Source organism: Canis lupus, chromosome X (assembly GCF_048164855.1).
Source record: "Canis lupus baileyi chromosome X, mCanLup2.hap1, whole genome shotgun sequence".
Lineage (NCBI taxonomy): Eukaryota > Metazoa > Chordata > Mammalia > Carnivora > Canidae > Canis > Canis lupus.
This window is the reverse complement of record NC_132876.1, coordinates 16,393,012-16,413,855: the sequence shown is the minus strand read 5'-3', so window position 1 is coordinate 16,413,855 and position 20,844 is coordinate 16,393,012. Positions and strand designations below refer to the sequence as shown.

The 20,844-nt window shown below is 42.2% G+C and overlaps 1 protein-coding gene across 1 annotated transcript in view; it reads left to right on the top strand.

Moving 5' to 3' along the window:
• The first annotated feature begins 10,598 nt into the window (after positions 1–10,598).
• Positions 10,599–20,844, top strand: part of LOC140628378 (transmembrane 9 superfamily member 2-like) — an 82,991-nt gene continuing 72,745 nt past the window's right edge. Inside the window, exons 1-5 of the mRNA XM_072817741.1 lie at positions 10,599–10,953; positions 13,644–13,711; positions 15,252–15,345; positions 19,280–19,407; positions 19,845–19,974. Coding sequence (XP_072673842.1) covers positions 10,762–10,953; positions 13,644–13,711; positions 15,252–15,345; positions 19,280–19,407; positions 19,845–19,974 — 612 coding nt within the window. The 5' untranslated portion in view covers positions 10,599–10,761. The remainder of the gene's footprint in view (positions 10,954–13,643; positions 13,712–15,251; positions 15,346–19,279; positions 19,408–19,844; positions 19,975–20,844) is intronic.

Genomic DNA, 20,844 nt, shown 5'->3' with positions numbered 1-20,844 from the left:
CTAGAGACCTCATGCTCCCTGATTTCAAAGGATACTATAGAGCTACAGTAATCAAAACAGTATGGTATTGGCATAAAAACAGACACTTAGATCAATGGAACAAAATAGAGAGCCCAGAAATAAGCCCAAATATATGTGGTCAATTAATTTATGACAAGGGAGCCAAGAATATAAAATGAGGAAAAGACGGTGTTTTCATTAAATGGTGTTGGGAAAACTGAACAGTCACATGCAAAAGAATAAAAGTAGATCACTATTTTACATCATACACAAAAATTAACTCAAAGTGGATCAAAGATTTGAATGTAAGATTTGAAACCATGAAACTCTTAGAAGAAAACATAGGCAGTAAGCTCCTTGGCATTGGTCTTGGCAATGATTTTTTGCACCTGACATGAGAAACAAAGGCAACAAAAGCAAAAATAAATAGAACTCGAACTAAAACGCTTTTGCAGAGCAAAAAACAAAACAAGACAGAAACCATCAACAAAATGAAAAGGAAACCTACTGAATGAGAGAAAATATTTGCAATTCATATATATATGATAAGGGACTAATATTTAAAATATATAAAGAACTCATGTAACTTAATAGCAAAAAAAAAATCACAAAACCCCTCAAATAATCTGATTAAAAATTGGCAGAGGACTTGAACAGACATTTTCCAAAGAAGATATACAAATAGACAACAGACACATGAAACGATGTTCAATACAACTCATCACCAGGGAAATGCAAATCAAAACCAAATGAGATACCATCCTATACCTGTTAGGATGGGTACTATAAAAAAAAAAAAACAAGAAGTAATAAGTGTGGGCAATGATATGGAGAAAAGGGAACCCTCGTACACTGTTGGTGGAAATGTAAGTTGGTGCAGCCACTGTGGAAAACAGTATAGAGGTCCCTCAAAAAAATTAAAAGTAGAACGACCATATGATCTAGCAATTCTGTTTCTAGGTGTTTGTCCAAAGGAAATGAAAACACTAATTTGAAAAGATATAGCCCCCCTCCAGTATTCATTGAAGCATTATTCACAATAACCAAGATACAAAAGCAACCTAAATATCCATCAATGATAAAGAAAATGTGGTATAATGTATACAACGGAATATTATTCAGCCTTAATAAAGAAGGAAATCTTGCCATTTGTAACAACATGGATGATCTTGAGGGCATTATGCTAAGTGAAATAAGTCTGACAGGAAAGACAAATACCATATGATCTCACTTGTATGTGGAATGCAAAACAAAAATCAACAACAACAAAAAACAAACACAACAAAAGGCAATAACAAAAAAAAGCTCATGAGTACAGAGTACATATTAGTGGTTGCCAGAGTTGGCGATGTAGGGGTGGGTAAAATGGGTGTAGGGGGTTAAAAGTACAAATGTGTAGCTATAAAATTAAAAAGTCATGGGGATGTAACTTAAGCATGGTGACTATAGGTAATACTGTATTATATACTTGAAAGTTGCTAAGAGAGTACATAAGAAAAAAATTTGTTGTGGGGCGGCTGGCTGGCTCCGTTGGTGGACCATGTAACTCTTAATCTTGGGGTTGTGAGTTCGAGCCCCATGGTGGGTGTGGAGATTACTTAAAATCTTTAAAAAGATAAAAAAAAAATTAGTAACTATGTGTGGTGATGGATGTTGACCAGATTTATTTTTGTCATCATTTTGCAATGATTTCTGTAATACAGGGATATATGTGTCCTTTGATAACAAGTTGACAGTGCAAAAACATGATTCTTGGTCAAAAACTAAAACTAGGGATGCCTGGGTGACTCAGTGGTTAAGCGCCTCCCGTCAGCTCAGGGTGTGATCCTGGAGTCCTAGAACGTCGGGCTCCCTGCATGGAGCCTGTTTCTCTCTCTGCCTGTGTCTTTGCCTCTCTCTCTCTCTCTGTCTTTTATGAATAAATAAATAAAATCTTTTTAAAAAACCCTAAAACTATTCCCTTTCCCAGAGTATATAAATTACAAGAGCAATTACTCAGATGGGGAGCCTACCCTTCAAAGTGTTATACCTGTGAAGTCAAGCTCCTTTAATGGCTGCCTTGCTATATGAAAGTGGTAGGTGTGGATGGAAAGAGAAGATCCAGAGTTAACAATTGAATCAGTGCAGGGGTTGGGGGAGCAGGCAGGACTGTAATACAGTGTGAAAGTGACAAATCAGAAGTGTACATAGAATACAATGGGAACATATTCAAGGGACACTCGATCCAACTCTGTGTGTGGGGATGTGAGGGAGTGGGATATGTGCAGTGTAGGGGGTTGTCAGGGAACATAAACTGGGAAAATTAACTTCCAAATTATGAGCTGAAATACAGGATTTCAGCCAGACTGGGGCACTTGGGTGGCTCAGTGGTTGAGTGTCTATCTTCGGCTCAGGTCATGATCCCAGGGCAGAGGAGCCCAATGCGGACTTGATCCCAGCACCCAGGATCATTACCCGAGCCAAAGGCAGAAGCTGAACCGCTGAGCCACCCAGGCGCCCCAATAAATAAAATCTTAAAAAAAAAAGATTTCAGCCAGGCAAAAGATAAGAGAGGGGGTGAGCATCAGCAGAGCATACTAGAGTAAGGAACACCAAGGATCAATTTGTTCAGAGGCTAGGGAGAATGGTGTCTTCATGTAACTAAAAGTGATTCTCTGGAGCAGGATCAGAATGATTGTGGGAGTAGAGCCCCATCCACGCCCCTAGCTTGATGCTGGAGAGGTGTGTGTTGGGAACTGGGGGTTAGGCGGAGCAGGCCTTGTTAAGCAAAATTTGGACTTGACCCTTAGGACAATGGAGAGCCAGTAGGAGAGTTTCTCAATTTTTTACTTTGAGATAATTTTAGATTTACAGAAATACTGCAAAAATAGTACACAGAGGTCTCATATACCCTTGGCTGAGCTTCACTTAATGTGAACATCGTACATAACTATAGTACAATAATCAAAGGAAGAAATTAACACCAGTATAATGGTATTAAGTAAACTAAGACTCTATTAGGCTTTCACCAAATTTCTTTTTCTATACCCGGGTCCAATCTAGGGCCCCTGCATTATGTTGATTTGTGCAGCAAAGGATTTTTTAATTTTAATTTTTTAGAAGTAATTTCTAGAGGTGCCTGGGTGGCTCAGTTGGTTGAGCGTCTGCCTCTGGCTTAGGTCATGATCTCGGATCAAGCCCTGCATTGGGCTTCGTGCTCAGCGGGGTGTCTCTCTCTCCCACTGCCCCTCTTGTCCTTGTGCTCGAGTTCTCTCTCTCACTTGCTCACTCTCTCTTTCAAGTAAATAAATAAAATCTTTTAAAAAATAATCTCTACACCCAATGTTGGGCTCAAACTCATGATCCTGGGATCAAGAGTAGGATGCTCTACCAACTGAGCCGGCCAGGCACCCCAGTACAGCAAGGAATTTAAGGGGAGGACCTGATAAATGATTAGATTTACACTATCAGTTTGAAAGAAATCTGTTTAGATTTTGGGGAACTGGGAAGGAAAAAGTAAGTCAAGGCAGGAGGCCCAAGGGATAAGCTAGACTGACTCTGACAGCACACTAAGAAAGGTGTAATGTGGTCTCTGGAGCTGGCACCATGGCCTACCATGGCACATTAGTTCTTTTTTTGATGTTCCAATATGCTTATTTAGAAACATGGCTTAAGTAGAGCATGATTTCACTGGATCACAGTACTCCTTTGTTCCACTACTTAATTTTGGTATGTACACATTGGAGTGAACTGGAAAGAGGATGGGAACTGTCACTTGGATGTCTTTAACTCCAAATGGTTAGAACTGTGGGGAAAATATTAACTATTAAAGACAAACTATTAAAGACCTAATAGTTGTATTCATCTGTTTTGCACATTTTCTTTTTTTTTTTCTTAAAGATTTTATTTTTTTATTTGAGAGAAAGAGAGAGAGAGAGAGAGAATGGGCTGAGTAGGAAGCCCGTCATGGGTCTTGATCCCAGAACCCTGAGAACATGACCTGAGTCAAAGGCAGATGCTTAACTGACTGAGCCAGTCAGCCGCCCTATTTTACACATTTTCTTTGCTTTTTTAAAAAACATTTTATTTATTCATGAGAGACACAGAGAGAGGCAGAGACAGAGGGAGAAGCAGGTTCCATGCAGGGAGCCTGATGTGGGACTTGATCCTAGGACCACGGGATCACACCCTGAGCTGAAGGCAGATGCTCAACCGCTGAACCACCCAGGCGTCCCTACATTTTCTTTATTGCAACCTGAAGCATCCACTTTGGGGAAGTGCCATTCCTCTCCCTTTCACACTTGTTTGAGTGACACTGCATATCACAAGTTTCATGGTGAAATCTCTCTGTGCACCATTGTCAAGGATAGCTCCTAACTTCAGGTTCACCTGCTTCACTCAATCTTTTACTTGCTTCTTTCATAGTTGATGTAACTGGAAATTTGACAGCTATATCATAAAATGATTTTATTTCCTTTGTATTGCCACTGTGCACTCCCTTTTAATACCATTGTATTTCAGAACTAAATTAGATTTCAGGGGACCTGTTTCCTACCCTTGACTTGGTCTTCTATTAGCTGTGTGACCTTGGACTAGCAAACCAACTACTCTTGGCCTCTGTTCCCTCACATAAAATAACTACCCTGCCTACCTCACATGGGCACTGGGAGGATCACGTACAAAGGTGGATAGGCAGGCAGCCTGGGTAGCTCAGCGGTTTAGTGCTGCCTTTGGCCCAGGGCCTGTTCCTGGAGACTTGGGATCGAGTCCCATGTCAGACTCCCTGCATGGAGCCTGCTTCTCCCTCTGCTTGTATCTCTGCCTCTCTCTCTCTGTCTCTCTCTCTCTCTGTCTCTCATGAATAAATAAATAAAATCTTTAAAAAAGGTGGATAGGCAAGAACTGTGTAAAATTTACTACTACATAAATAAAGGGGGGATTATCTTGGTTATCAACACTCTCATCTTTGGATTGCATCCTCTTTTGACTTCTAAATGAGGTAAAATATAGAAAAATCCCTGTGGGGGAGCCTGGGTGGCTCAGTCAGTTAAGCACCTGCCTTTGGCTGGTTATGATCCCAGGATCCTGGGAGCCAGCCCTGCATGGGGCTCCCTGCTCAGCAGAGGGGTCTGCTTCTCCTTCTCCCTCTGCCTGCTGCTCCCCCTGATTGTGTTCTCTCTCTCTCTCTCTGTCAAATAAAGAAAGAAAGAAAAGAAAACGAAAAAAAGAAAAATCCCTGCTACAGTGTAAGTTACATGGCTTTCATTCTTCCATCTTTTCATTTATTTGAATCAATGTATTCTGCTTTTGGGGCAGCAAAATTTGACACTCCAAAATGCATGTCTTTAGCATGTGGATTATTTTAGGTTGATTCTTGTTGTTCTTTTCAAAAATTTTTAAAAATAATTTATTTATTTATTTGAGAGAGAGAGAGAGAGCACAGAAAGGAGAGGGAGAAGCAGGGTCCCTGCTGAACAGGGAGTCTGATGAAGGGCTCAATCTCAGAACCTTGGGATCATGACCTGAGCAGAAGGCAGATGCTTAATGGACTGAGCCACCCAGGCTCTCCCTTCTTTTTCTTCTCTCTCTCTCTCTCTTTATAATTGAGCTTTTTAAAAAAGATTTTTAATTTATTCATGAGACAGACAGACAGACACACACACACACACACAAAGAGGCAGAGGCAGAGACATAGGCAGAGGGAGCAGCAGGCTCCATGTAGGGAACCCTATGTAGAACTTGATCCCAGGACTCCGGGATCACGCCCTGAGCTGAAGGCAGACGCTCAACCGCCTAGCCACCCAGGCGTCCTACCCTCTTCTTTTCTTTTCTTTTTTTTTTTTTAAATTTTTATTTATTTATGATAGTCACAGAGAGAGAGAGAGGCAGAGACATAGGCAGAGGGAGAAGCAGGCTCCATGCACCGGGAGCCCGACGTGGGATTCGATCCCGAGTCTCCAGGATCGCGCCCTGGACCAAAGGCAGGCGCCAAACCACTGCGCCACCCAGGGATCCCCTACCCTCTTCTTTTCAAAAAAAATTTTAAAAGTTTTATGTGTTCATGGGGTTTGAACTCAGGACCCTGAGATCAAGAGGCACATACTCTTCCATCTGAGCCAGCCAGGTGTCCTAGGAAGTTTTTCTTCTTTTTCTTTTTACCTTCCCCTTAACCACCTAAAAGAATCTTGGGGCACCTGGGTGGCTCAGTCAGTTAAGTGTCTGACTAGGTTTCAGCTCAGGCCATGATCTCAGGGTCATGATATAGAGCCCTGTGTGTTGGGCTCTTTACTGGGCATGGAACCTGCTTAAGATTATCTTTCCCTCTCCCTCTTCACCCCTACAAAAGAATCTAGATAGAGGACCTGTTCTAGAAAGGGAGCTATAGCCACAGATAATTATAGTATAACATAATCTAGGTGTGGAAGACAGAGAGGAACTTGGCAAGGTCTGTTAAAATTCTTTTCTGTGTCATTGTTTCTGTATAGCCTGGCAAATGTTTGCTTACAAAACATTTACTCTTTTTCAATTTCTTGTGAATTGGGTGGCTTCCTTTTGAAGCTCCAGGCCCCTACTCCCTTCTCCTTCATTCAGAATGACAAATATACGTCATTTTTTCTTGTTTTGTTTTTGAAATCTCTCATGTTTTTGTGGATTCCCCATATGTATGTAATTAAATAAGATTTTTCTCCTGTTAATCTGTTTTATGTCAGTGTAATTCTAAGACCAGTGAAAAGAAACTTGAAGGGTAGGGGCACCTGGGTGGCTTAGTCAGTTGTGCGTCTGCCTTTGACTCTGCTCCAGTTGTGGTCTCAGGGTCCTGGGATTGATCCCTGAGTTGGGCTCTCTGCTTGGCATAGAGTCTGCTTCTCCCTCTCTCCCTCTCTGTCAAATAAGTAAATAAAAAATCTTAAAGAAAAAAAAGAATCTTGAAGGGTAGAGAAAACATTTTCTTATCCCGTATGCTCCTATCAAGTGTCTGGGTCCATGTTAGGAATATGAAGACAAAAAAAAAAAAAAAAAAAAGGATCCTGTGCTTAAGAAGCCAACTTTCAGTAGAGGGAGAGAGACAAGTAGGCAAATAAAATGAATAATGTATTCTTCACTTTCCACTAAAATATTCCTAATGAAGGGGAAACCCATGTCTCCCTGGAGTTCAGGGCATAGACTACATTAAGAAATTAATTTCTTTGATCTTTTTCTATTTTAAAAGTTTTTGTTTTAATTCCAGTTAACAGAGTGTAATATGAATTTCAGGTGTACAACATAGTGATTCAACACTGTCACACAACACTTGGTACTCATCACAACAGGTGCCCTCCTTCATCCCCATCACCTGTTTCACTCAAACCCCCTTCTTATAACCATCAGTTTGTTCTCTATAGTTAAGCCTCTGTTTCTTGGTTTGCCTCTCTCTCTCTTGAATTGTATCTTTTAAAAGCCTTGTAAATTTTGCACTCCATACCACAATATAGCATCATGTGCTTTGTTGCTGCCTTTTTCCGCCCCCCTCATTATCAAACCAAGTGAGGTTTATTCTGGAAATGCATGACTGATTCAATATTTAAATATCAATGTAATGCATCATATTAATAGTCTTAGTAAGAAATACTGCCAAAACATTGGATAAAGTTCAATATCCAGTCATGATAAAAATGCTCAGTGAACTAGGAAAAGAAAGGAAATTCCTTAACATGATAAAGGGACAAATATAAAAAGCCTATAGCTCTTACCATACTGCATTCAGTTAAAGACTGAATGCTTTCTCCTTGAGATGGAGAACAGATATGGATGTCTCCTTGTACTTCTATTCAATATCCTATTGGAAATCCTATTTAGTGCAAGGCAAGAAAAAGAAATAAAAGGCATAGGGACTCGAAAGGAAGAAATAAAACTATCTCTAGTTACAGGTGGCAGTCAGGCCTCTGGAAGAGGTCTTCGAATTGGCACATGGGGGCGGGGAGCCTTGGAGTTGGGCAAAGCCAGGCCTGCCTAGTGAATGGTTTGCACAAGGCTGCCCTGGGGCTTCTGTATCTTAGGGGTGGTGAGGGTGGGGAGCAGAAGACAACTCCTAGAGTGCAGGCAGCACAGAGAATCTAGCAGAATGAGCCACTTTCATTTCAGGCCCAGCAGGTGGTTGGAGCTGTCGAGGATCACACTGTGGGGACACCAGGAGGGCTGCATCTTATTGCTGAGAATGGGGACGTAGCCCTCGGTGATGCTTCATTTCTTGAGTTTAACAGACAGGGCCCTGCAGGGAGCTTTAATGGAAGACCTCAGAGCCACAGTCGGAGCTGTAGATGAGGATGATGATGAGGGAAAAAAGGATCACGAATAGGCTGACTGCTGCTCTTTCCTGCTTCACTGTCTCTGGCGTCTGCGGAGGGGAGGGGGCCGGCGTCCCGTAGGTGAGCTGGGTGGCACACCCGCCCCGGCGGGGAGCGGGGAAGCGGGGGTGGGGTGGGGGGGGTGGGGGGGGGGTGGCACCATCTCCCGCGGTCCCCTCACGAGGCGAGCCGCCTTCTCTCGCTCAGTAGGGAGCCCAGTCCCGCCGCGTACCCGCTCGCGGGGGGCTTTAGCGCAGCCGCTAGATGCCCCGGCCCAGGCCGAGGAGGCTGGCGTAACATCCCGTTTATTTTAACACGTACCCTTTTTCCATCCAAAGGCTACCAGAAAGGGGTAGAAATGCAGTGGTGAAGCGCAAGATTTTTATACACGCTCTGGTTCCTTCAAATCGTGACCACCCTACCGCTTCTCGGCTGCCCTTTCCCGTTCCTCTTCACAAACGTGGTGCCCCTTCTGATCACCTTATCCGGTTTTCTAAATCTTTACAAGGGCTGCTCCAGTCCGTGTAGTCAAGTTCGTTCTCCCTTCTCGCACAACGCTGCGAACTCTGATCACTGGTACATTTTCTCCTACAACGTTTCCTGCCTCTCTAGTCCCAAGAGTTCACTCGCTAAATTCTGCAGGCCTCTGCTAACCACCAGCCCTCTCTGCCTTTGTTCTGCCTGCATTTGCCGCCCGCCAATCACCAGAGGACGTAGACCTCTGCGAGTGAGAGACCCTGGACACACTGGCGAAGCGCAGTGATCTCAGGAAACAAGTGACCTCTTGTTCTCCAAAGCTCTTGACAGACAAGGAGGAAAAATGATCGGCTCTTCTACTATATTTGTTGGATGATACCTACAATACTGTCTAGATCCAAATACAAGCACTTTGCATTACAGGACAGCACAAGGAGCAGAAATTGAGGTCCATGACGATTCTTACAGAGGTCGAAAAACAAGATCCCTGCCGCTAAGAGAAAGAAAATTTTCTTTCAAAGACTAAGAGCCACCCTTCCCTCACCCTCTCTCTTCTTTGGTCTTTTACCCTTCCATCCTCCTTCCTCAGACCTGCGCTGTCCAATAGAAATACAGTGCCAGTGAACTGTAAACTTGTGGAATCACTGTTGGACACCTGGAATCGATGTAATATTGTGTGTCTACCATACTTCAACAAAGATATTTAGGATCAGTCCATCTGGCATTCTCCAGAATGTGATTATTGTGGGGGGCTTTTTCTTTTTGTGTGTGTGTGGTTTTCTTTCTTACGGTGATTTTTAAGATTTTTCAGATTCTCATTGAATCATAATATAATAAACATATTCTGCTGAAATCATGAATGTAAAATAAAGGTTGTGTCTCCCAGATAGGAATGATGCCAGAACTTATTTTACATTGAGCGATACATGTATCATCACAGACAGCATAAAAATATTGAATAGCTGAACTGGTTCATTTGTATGGCTGCATTGCTTTGTTTTCCTGTATTATTTTTGCAGCATCTATTTATATTAAAGTTGCCTTAACAGATAAAAAAAGAAATATGATGCAAGCCACATGTCATTTTAAATGTTCTGCCAGCCACATTTTATTTTTGTTTATTTATTTTTAAGTAGGCTACAGGCAGTACATGGGGTTTGAACTCACGACCCTGACATCAAGAGGCTCATGCTCTTGAGCCAGTCAGGAGCCCCATGCAGCCACACTTTAAAAAGAAACAGTTGAACTAAATTTTAATAGTGTTTTATTTAACGCAACTGACTCCAAATATTATCATTTCGACATGCAATCAGTATAAAAACGCAGAGGTTTGCGTTCTTTTATCCATGCTGTCTGTGATACTGGGTGTGCATTTGACACTTAACGGAACATCAGTTTCGGACTGGCTGCATTTCAAGCGCCTAATACCCACCATAGTGGACAGCCTGGCCCCGGAATTCCCCCCTCTCCCCCCTTCTTGTCCCACTACCTGGCAGGGAGAAGTGAGGATGGTGGGGGGCGGCTAACACTGCTACTTTGGGACTGTGGCAAACTCGGGGAGGGCACGACAGCCTATGATGCTGTGATGTTGCGATTATGAGACCTCTCAGCCAGTCTATCCTGTCCCCCTCGCCCCCGCCCCCGCTTCGAGAGTCACCTCCAATCGCGGGAAAGTGCCCGGCTGCGGGTGGGGCACTGGGGGGGGGCAGTCTGGGAGGTAAGGTGGAGGGTGGGCTGGGGGAGACTCAGCGGGGAACCGTACGCGTGCGTACTGCGTGAGCTCAGAAACAGCCTGGCGTCCTAGCAACGGGTTCCAGGCCACCGTCTCGCCGCAATAACTGGCTTTCCCCAGAGTTCTAGTCCCACTAGTGGTCTCGGCTCGTCCCGGTACGCAGCTCTTCCTTATCGTTTCCTTTTCTCTCCTCTACTGGTTCGATCTCGCCTGTAGTGTGTGTCCCCGAGCCCTGAGCCGGCTCCTCAAATGAGTACTCGTGGTTCCCAAATGGGAACCAACCCTTGCCGCCTCAGGCTCGCCCTCCCAGGGCTGAGGTGGCTCCTGGGGTTGGGCCTGTTTCTGGGGCTTCAGGCCGTCCGCAGCGAGGCCTTCTACCTCCCCGGGTTGGCTCCAGTTAACTTCTGCGAGGCGGCGGCCGGAAAGAATGCAGCCTGCAAGGTGAGGACCAGTGGAAGGCAGTGATATGTGAGGGGAGGGGTTCAGATAAGGGTATGGGGCACACCGGGGGAGACCATATTCGCGAGCTCTTTGCCTCTGACCCAGAACGCCAAAGCCCTCTCTATGACTGGGTGTCTCAATGTCGCTATCTTTGAGCCTCGCACTTGGAGGATCCGGACCTCTCTTTTTCCCAGATTCTCTTTCCCTCCCTTTTGGCTCCTCCCCTTAGTCTCCGTTCGTCCAACTCCCGCTCAGCTCTTCCTCCGTCCTAATAACTCCTCCTTTCCCCCCAGCATAAAAGTTCTCTTGGCTCTCTCCCTTTCATCTCAGCTTTTCCTCTTCTCCCTCTTGGCTCCGCCCCCTCCCTCCCTTCCCCTAGGCCCCTCCCCTCCCCTCCCTCCCTTCCCTTGCAGCCCCTCCCCTCCCTCTCGGCCCCGCCCCTCCCTCTAGGCTCCGCCCCATCTCTCTCCACCCCTCCGTCCCTCACTTCCATCACAGCCCCTCCCCTCCCTCTTGGCCACGCCCCCGTATCTCGGCCCCGCCCCTCATTCCTCCCTTCCCCTACACCCCGCCCCTCCTTCTAAGATTCCCCTCTGGGCCCTGCCCCTCCTGCCTGACTCCACCCTTCTTCCTCTTCCCTCTGGGCACGCCCTCTCTTGCTTCCTTCTAGAAGTGCTCCTTCTCCACCGCCCTTAGGTTCTTTTGTTCCGCCTTCCTCTGAGCTCCTCCCTCACCTCTCTCCCTATGGGCTGCTTCTCCATCTCTTTTAGCTCCTCTTCCTCTGTCGCAGCTCCGTACCTTCCCACGCCTTGGCTCTTTCCTCTCCCTGTCTTCTTCCCTTTCCTATTGTCCCCCATGTACTCTCTCCCTTTCAGGACTCACAAACTCACTGTGGTCTTTTTTTTTTTCTTTCCGTTTTTATTTAAATTCCAACTAGTTCACATACAGTGTTTTATTAGTTTCAGTTGTACAATTTAGTTATCCACAGTTCCATGCAAAGACTTGGAGCTCATCACAGGTGCACTCCTTAATCCCCATCGGCTATTTCACTCATTCTCTCACCTACCTCACTGTAGTCTTAGTTACATCCCCACCATGTTTCTGTCACTCCTCACTCCTTCGGTCTCACGCTTTTTACCTCCTTAATTCTTATTAATGCACTTTGTCTCCCCTGGGCCCTTTACCTGCAAACACCAAGATATTATTTACCGCTCAGACTTGTGAGAATAAAACGAGACAATGTTTTGAAAAGCACAATTACACCTAGTGCTTAGTAAGATTTAAATAAATGGTAACTATCATCAGTATTAGATTTTTTTAGACAGAGATTTCTTTTTTTCTTTAAAGTTTATTTAACTCATCTCTACACTTAATTGCAGCTCCATCTCAAGATTCCAAGATCAGGAGTCACACGTTCCTCCCACTGAAGCTGCCAGGTGTCCCTAGGCGAAGATTTTCTCTTTTTTTAAGATTTTATTTATTTATTCATGAGAGACACACAGAGAGGGGCAAAGACAAAGGCAGAGGGAGAAGCACGCTCCATGAAGGAAGCTCAATGTGGGACTCAATCCTGGGAATCTGGGATCACACCCTGAGCCAAAGGCAGACACTCAACCTCTGAGCCAGCCAGGTGTCCCTTTATCTCATGTATTACCAAGTTCATAGTCAGATTTTCCTAGCTATCCCTGAAATAACTAAACTAGAATCCAATCTAGGACCAGGAATTGCATCTCTTTATTATAGTCTGGGGTTCTTATAAAAGAGATCAGTCTGTTTTTCCTGTGCAATGGGCCTTCTCCAGGGCTTGTCTCTTTGCTGCCTTGTGATAGCATTTAGATTGATTTAATAGTTAAAATTTTAAAAAAATAGTTAAACTTGAAGTCTTTGAAAAGTAATTTGAAATATATGTCAGTCTAGGGCAACCTGGGTGGCTCAGTGGTTTAGCTCTGCCTTCAGCCCAGGGTGTGATCCTGGAGAGCCGGATAGAGTCCCACAACAGGCTCCCTGCATGGAGCCTGCTTCTCCTTCTGCCTGTGTCTCTGCCTCTCTCTCTCTCTTTCTGTGTCTCTCATGAATAAATAAAAAATCTTAAAAAAAAGAAATATATATCAGTCTACAAAAATGTTCATCCTCCTGATTTTAATGATCTCACTTAGAATCATATACAAGGTTAGAGACAGATAAGAGATTTTTCTCTGTGAATGTCTCAACTACCTGGGTTTTTTAGTCACATAGTAACCCTCCCTGAAGAGCACCGATATTACCAGGTTTTCATGTGTCCTGCTAGGGACTTCATGAATAAATGAACAACTATGTGTTTATATTATTCTTTTCCTCTTTTTCTTTTTTACACAAATGGGAGCATACTGTTCTCATCTTCATGTGCCTTTATCATTTAACAATATAGCTTAGAGATCAATTTATATTATTGTGTAAAGAACATCCTTGTTCTTTTTTAAAAAAAATATCTTATTTGTTTATTCATGAAAGAGAGAGAGAGAGAGAGAGAGAGAGAGAGGCAGAGACACAGGCAGAGGGAGAAGCAGGCTCCATGCAGGGAACCCGATGTGGGACTTGATCCCAAGACTCTGGGAACATGCCCTGAGCCGAAGGTAGACTCTCAACCGCTGAGCCACCCAGACATCCCTTTATTTTGTATTATTAATGAGTGCTTTCTTTTCTTTTTGTAGTCATCCATACCACTATTTGTAAATAGATTGGATTCAGCAGAATCTGTTCTACCTTATGAATATAATACGTAAGTTATAAGTATTATAATTATATCTGATATAATTGATATAATTTTGGTTATATCATAATTCCAATATTATTGTGTTAAAATGTGTTTTACTTTTTTAAAGACAGTGAATGAAAGCCCCAGATATACTAAGAAACATGGTGGTAATTTTATAATAAGAGTAACAGGAACAAAATGATTAGGATAAAAAGCTTTCAGAGTGAGACAAATGCTTAAAAATTTAGGAAGTTGCTATACTTGATTATTCTAAGAGAAGCAAATTAGAAATTTACTACATTTTGGGCTTTAAGAAATCATTGTGGAGTTGTAGTTTTTTTCTAAAACATGGGATATGAAGGTTTATACTAATGTTTTTAATGGATGCAAGTGCTTAGTTTAGTGGTGAGCCAGTATCACATCATCAAGATCAATATCAAGCATTTGAGAATAACAACAAACAATGTACTTTTTCAAAAAATAATTGTAGCTCCCCTTGGTATTACTTTATTTCCTAAATAAACAGAAGTAAAATCAGATCTAATTTCCATTAAAATACTAGGTTTAAATGTAGGGTGTTAGCATGAGCATTTAAAATATTACACGAGCCTACCATTGCTTTTTATCTTCTACCATTTTATTTTTTATTTTTTAAGATTTATTTATTTATTTATTTATTTATTTATTTATTCACGAGACACAGCGAAAGAGAGGCAGAGACACAGGCAGAGGGAGAAGCAGGCTCCATGCTGGGAGCCTGATGTGGGACTTGATCCCGGGTCTTCAGGATCACGCCCTGGGCCGAAGGCAGGCACTAAACCGCTGAGCCACCCAGGGATCCTCACTTCTACCATTTTATATTCAATTTTATATATTGACATTTACTTAGAGGTAGTTGTAATTCTTTTCATGTAGTAACCGTTTGATTTGTGTGTGAATCTGTGGGCATGTATTTGAGGAGGGATTATGTTGTTAAGTTCCCCTTTGATCTGAACTAATAATAGCAGTTTCTAATCTCAGGTTAGAAGTAGTACAGATTTGAAACTGTTCTTTGCTTATTTTTATGTTATTTGAAGTTTAACCCTGAAAATACTGTTCGTTTTTTTTAAAGATTTGATTACCTACATTACAAGCATCAAGTACCATGAGCTATTTATTTATTTATTTATTTATCCATTCATGAGACACACACACACAGAGAGAGAGAGAGAGAGAGAGAGGAGAGAGAGGCAGAGATACAGGCAGAGGGAGAAGCAGGCTCCATGCAGGGAGCCCGACATGGGAGTCGATCCCGGGACTCCAGGATTGCACCCTCAGCAGAAGGCAGGCACTAAACTGCTAAGCCACCCAGGGATCCCTACCATGAGCATTTTAAATAATGAATTCATAGCTATAAGAGGTTAAACAATTTAAAAAGGAATCTATAATGAGGTCTTTAAATCATAATTAGACACTTTCTGGGTCATGTTTTTAGAAGTATCTACCATTAATGGTGAAGAGGCTTGACAAATTACAAAGATAGATTTGCTGATTTTTTTTAACCTTACCTAAACTTCTCCTTTAGCTTTGACTTCTGTCAAGCATCCGGAAAGAGAAACCCTTCTGAAAATCTTGGACAAGTACTATTTGGAGAACGAATAACATCATCTCCCTATAAGGTTATTCAGCGGATCTTATTAAATATTATTTTAAATTGAATCTTTTTTTCAAAATTTTTTTTATTTTTTATTTATTCATGAGAGACACACACACACAGAGAGAGAGAGAGAGAGAGAGAGGCAGAGACACAGGCAGAGGGAGAAGCAGGCCCCATGCAGGGAGCCCGATGTGGAACTCCAATCTTTTCAAAACTGGCTACTTAAAGTTGTTGCAGAGTCTTTGTTTTCAAAAGAGGTAGAAGAAAAGGAAAGATAGGTTGTGGTGTTGCCAGAAGAATGCATGAAAATGTGCTCTTGAAATTCTCTGCAGTAGGTAGTGGTTCCAGATAAAGATTTTGCCTTTCAAATTTTATTTTTGCTTTATAAAGAAAAAAAAGTTTACTTTATTGTTCCTGCATATTTTGGGTATGGTGGTATAAGCACATGTCATTGGACTGTCATTGGCTATTGATTTTACCTTCAATATCTTAATAGATATGAGGATAGAGTAAGAATGTTTTCATAAGCAGTATGATTATGAAGGCATTAACTTTTTCCTTCTTTTTTCCAAATTCATTGAAATCTACTTGAAGTACAAAAAACTGCACATATTGAAAGTATATGCTTAAAAAAAAAGAAAATATATGCTTTAGGGGAGGCTGGCTGGCTCAGTCCGAGGAGCATGTGCCTCTTGGTCTTGGGGTCATGAGATTGAGCCCATCATGGGGTGTAGAGATTACTTAAACTAAACAAAAAGAGGAAAGTATATAGTTCAGTCAATTTTAATTTATGTATACACTTGGGAGACCATCAGGCTTTAGGTTCTTTTTTTTTTTAAAGATTAAAAAATTTTTTTTTAAATTTATGATAGTCACACAGAGAGAGAGAGAGAGAGAGGCAGAGACACAGGCAGAGGGAGAAGCAGGCTCCATGCACCGGGAGCCTGACGTGGGATTCGATCCCGGGTCTCTAGGATCGTGCCTTGCCAAAGGCAGGCGCCAAAACGCTGCACCACCCAGGGATCCCCAAAAAAGATTTGGTTATTTATGATAGACATAGGGAGAGAGAGAGGGAGGCAGAGACACAGGAGGAGGGAGAAGCATGCCGGGAGCCCGACGCAGGACTCGATCCCGGGACTCCAGGATCGCGCCCTGGGCCAAAGGCAGGCCCTAAACCGCTGAGCCACCCAGGGATCCCCAGGGTTTAGGTTCTTTTAAAATTATTTATTTTGAAATAATTCTAGATTCATAGGAAGCTACCAAAAAACCATGAACAGGGAGCTGTCATTCATTGTACCCTGTGCCCAAGTTTGCCCAATGATAGCCATCTTGCATGACTGCAGTACGATGGCAAAACCGAGGAATAGGCATTGGTACAGTGCACAGAGCTTATTCAGATTTCACTAGTTTTACCTGTACTCACTGGTGTGTGTATGTCTGTGTGTGTGTATGTCTGTGTGCATGTGTGTGTGAGAGAGAGAATGAGGGAGAGAGAGAGTGGGGGAGGGGTAGAGGTAGAAAATATTCAAGCAGACTTCCTGCTGAGTGCAGAGCCTGACAACAGGGCTCGATCTCCCAACCCTGATATCATGACTTGAGCAGAAACCAAGAGGCTGAGACTTAACCAACTGAGCCACCCAGGTGCCCCTGTCTCCTCTTTCCCCCATTTTATATTTGGATTGTTTGTCCCTTTACTATTGAGTTTTCAGAATTCCTTATATATCTGAGGTGTGATTCCTTTGTTGCAACAGTAGCATGCAAATTGTTTTTTTCCAGTCTGTAGCTTGTGTTTTCATCATCCTTTTTTTTTTAAATATTTTATTCATTTATTCATGACACACACACACACACACACACACACACACACAGAGGCAGAGACACAGGCAGAGGGAGAAGCAGGCTCCACGCAGGGAGCCCGATGTGGGACTCGATCTGGGGACTCCAGGATCACGCCCTGGGCCGAAGGCTGCGCCAAACCGCTGAGCCACCCGGGCTGTCCTTCATCATCCTTTTAAAAAAGATTTTATTTATTTATTCATGAGAGACATAGAGAGAGGCAGAGACCTAGGGGAGCCTGATGCCAGACTCAATCCCAGGACCCCAGGACCATGCTCCGAGCCAAAGGCAGAAACTCAATCACTGAGCCACCCAGATGTCCTGCATCATCTTTTTTTTTTTTTTTTTTTAAGATTTTATGTTTGGGGCACCTGGGCTCCCCACTCAGCATTGAGTCTTCTTTTCCTTCTCCCTCTGTCCCTACCCCTGCTCATGCTCTCTCTTGTCTCTCTCTCTCAAATAAATAAAATATTAATTTTTTTTTGTTTTTAACTAATCTCTATACCCAATGTGGGGCTCAAACTCATGATTCTTTTTTTTTTAAATTTTTTATTTATTTATGATAGTCACAGAGAGAGAGAGAGAGGCAGAGACACAGGCAGAGGGAGAAGCAGGCTCCATGCACCGGGAGCCCGACGTGGGATTTGATCCCGGGTCTCCAGGATCGTGCCCTGGGCCAAAGGCAGGCGCCAAACCGCTGCGCCACCCAGGGATCCCCTCAAACTCATGATTCTGATATTAAGAGTAGTATGCTCTACCAACTGAACCAGCCAAGCAGCCCCATATTTTCATCTTAAGTCTTTCACAGAGCAAACATTAATTTTTATAAGGTCCAATAATTAAGTTTTCTTTTTATGGATTGCGTTTTTGGTGTCAACTCTAAGGAGATGTCATAGCCTTTAGGTTTTAAAATTTTTCTTTCATGTTTTCTTCTAAAACTTTATAGTTTTAAGTCTGTATATATTTAAGTCTGTGATCTATTTTGCGGTATTTTGTGCAAGGTATGAGGTTTGGATGGAAATTACAGGTTTTGTTTTTGGTTTTGATTTTCGGGGTCTTTTGTCTTAAATGTGCAGTTGCTTTAGCACTACCTGTTGAAAAGACTCTCTATCCTTCTTCCGCTGAATTGCTTTTGCACCTTCGTCAAAAAATCACACGGACATAGTTGTGTAGACCTATTCTGGGTTCTCCACTGATCTATTCCTTTGCTCTGTGTGTCAGGCATTAGCTGTTTGATAATTAAAGTAGCACAAAATACTCCCATGCAGTACCATTGTCCTAATAGATAAGTGAACTTTTTCAAGAAATGCTGTTCCTTGGAATGAAGAAACATGATGGTATTTAAAAAAAAAGAAAGAAAACAGTGTTCTTCTCAGTTGCCAAGAAGAAACTTTTTGGTTGATATTTGTATGATTTCAGGCTATGAGGTGATAACTGTAACTATTTTTCATAGTTTCTTTTTGCTCATTATTTCCTGATTGATAACAGTGCTCCTTTACCCTGATAATCCCCCATAGCTAGACTTGTATATGAGAGGTTTCATAGTAAAAGTATCAAATATTTTATTATCACTTCTTTGGTAACAGCTCTATTGAGAGACATTCATATGGCAAATAATTCATCCACTTAAAGTGTCCAATTTTTTAAAGTAAGCTCTACAGCCAAGATGGGGCTTAAACTCACAGCCCTGGGATCCAGAATTACATCCTCTATTGACAGAGACAGCCAGGCGCCCCTTAAAGTGTCCAATTTAATGTTTTTTAGTATAATCAGTGTTGTGTGATCATCACTACAAGGGATTTTATTTCTACTTTTAAGTAAAGGGTTCTATATATATCAAGGTGCTTTTAGGAAGCTACAGTGGATATTATATCTCACCTTATATGTTCTTGAAGAAGGCAAATTCTTCTGCTTAGTGGTAAAAGCATATTATGTGTGTGCATGTGTGTAGTATAATCATTTCAGATATAAATGGAAATTCAAAGGAGATAGTATTGAGGATGATGGTACACTGAAGTCTCTGAGGGAAAGTTTTATCTATAAGATAAAGTGCTTATTTTGTGATACTTGTTTCATAAAATTTACTCAAATCTTTTACTCTTTTAATACTTTCTTAACAGTTCTCTTTTAACAAAACGGAAACATGTAGAAAAGTTTGTGTAAAATCCTATGATACAGAAAATGACAACCACATGAGAAAGCTGGCTTTTTTGAAGAAAGGAATGCAGCTAAATTATCAACATCACTGGTAGGTTTGAGATAACACTGAGATAACATGACTTAATTTTTGAAGTCTTTTCCGAAGTAGTTTTGTTTTTTATAAAGAAGTAGTTTTAATAGATACTTGAAATGGTATACTATTCTTTGTGACTTTTTTTTAAAAGATTTTATTTATTTATTCATGATAGTCACACAGAGAGAGACAGAGAGGCAGATACACAGGCAGAGACACAGGCAGAGGGAGAAGCAGGCTCCATGCAGGGAGCCCGATGTGGGATTCGATCCCGGGTCTCCAGGATCGTGCCCCGGGCCAAAGGCAGGCGCCAAACCGCTGCGCCACCCAGGGATCCCTATTCTTTGTGACTTTGACTTAAAATTTGAACTTTAATATATGCCAGAAGATATTGGTACTGCTTGGTGTGAAATGGTTGTTAAATCTTTTATTTTTAAAATATTTATACTTAGGATTATTGATAACATGCCAGTAATATGGTGTCAGGATATTGAGGATGGAAGAAAGTACTGCTCACCGGGATTCCCGATAGGATGTTTTATTACCAAAACGGGTGTATCGAAAGATGCTTGCATTATCCATGTAAGTGTTGAGAACTTGCTATAGAAATATAAGAATGTTGCTTCACTTATAATTTGCTTTCTATTATTGTCACTTAGCCAACATTAATGGGATACCTACCATTTTCTAAGTTTTGTGCTAGGTGTTGGGAATACAAACTCAAGTACACATGGTCTTTGCCCTCTAGAAGTTCACAGTCCTAAGGAGACAGACCTGTAGACAAATCAGTACAATAAAATATTCTATGATAGGAGACTACAGACAAGGAGGATATAATGGAGAGAATGAAAAAGTATTTGTGAAATAAATGGATGGGTGAACATTTATAGTAGGGGAAATCAGTGTGATCAAGAATTTGGAAATCTGAACCAGGATGCTATGATTGGGGGACTGTGAGGAGCAGAGCATGTCTGTGGTATAAGGTTTAGGGTTTGGGAGATACAGCTAGAAATGAAGCTGAAACAGAGAGTAGTAGGCAGCAGCCAGGTCATGGAGGGAGGTCCTCTGTGCTGTGGTAAGGGAAATCGTATTGAATGCCTGTTATGTGCCAGGAGCAATGTTATATTACTTTATACAGTGACTAATTTAATCCTTAGAACAGCGCTATTGCTAGGATCTACTGCTGCCATTTTACGGATGATGAAACTCAGTCTCCGAGAGGTTGTGACATGACTAGAGGCATACAGCTAGTTAAGGGGCAGCAGTAGGACTCCAACTCAGATCTTTTTAGCTTGGCAGTCCCAATCTCATTGTTTTGCCTTGTGGTTATCAAACAGTCTCCCCCTGGGCGCTAGACTAACAGGAGTGTCTTGGGGTTGTCATGGAGGATGACTAAAAGGCTGAGTGGCCATGAAAGAGCTCAACCAGGAAAGCATTGCTTTTAATCTGTTT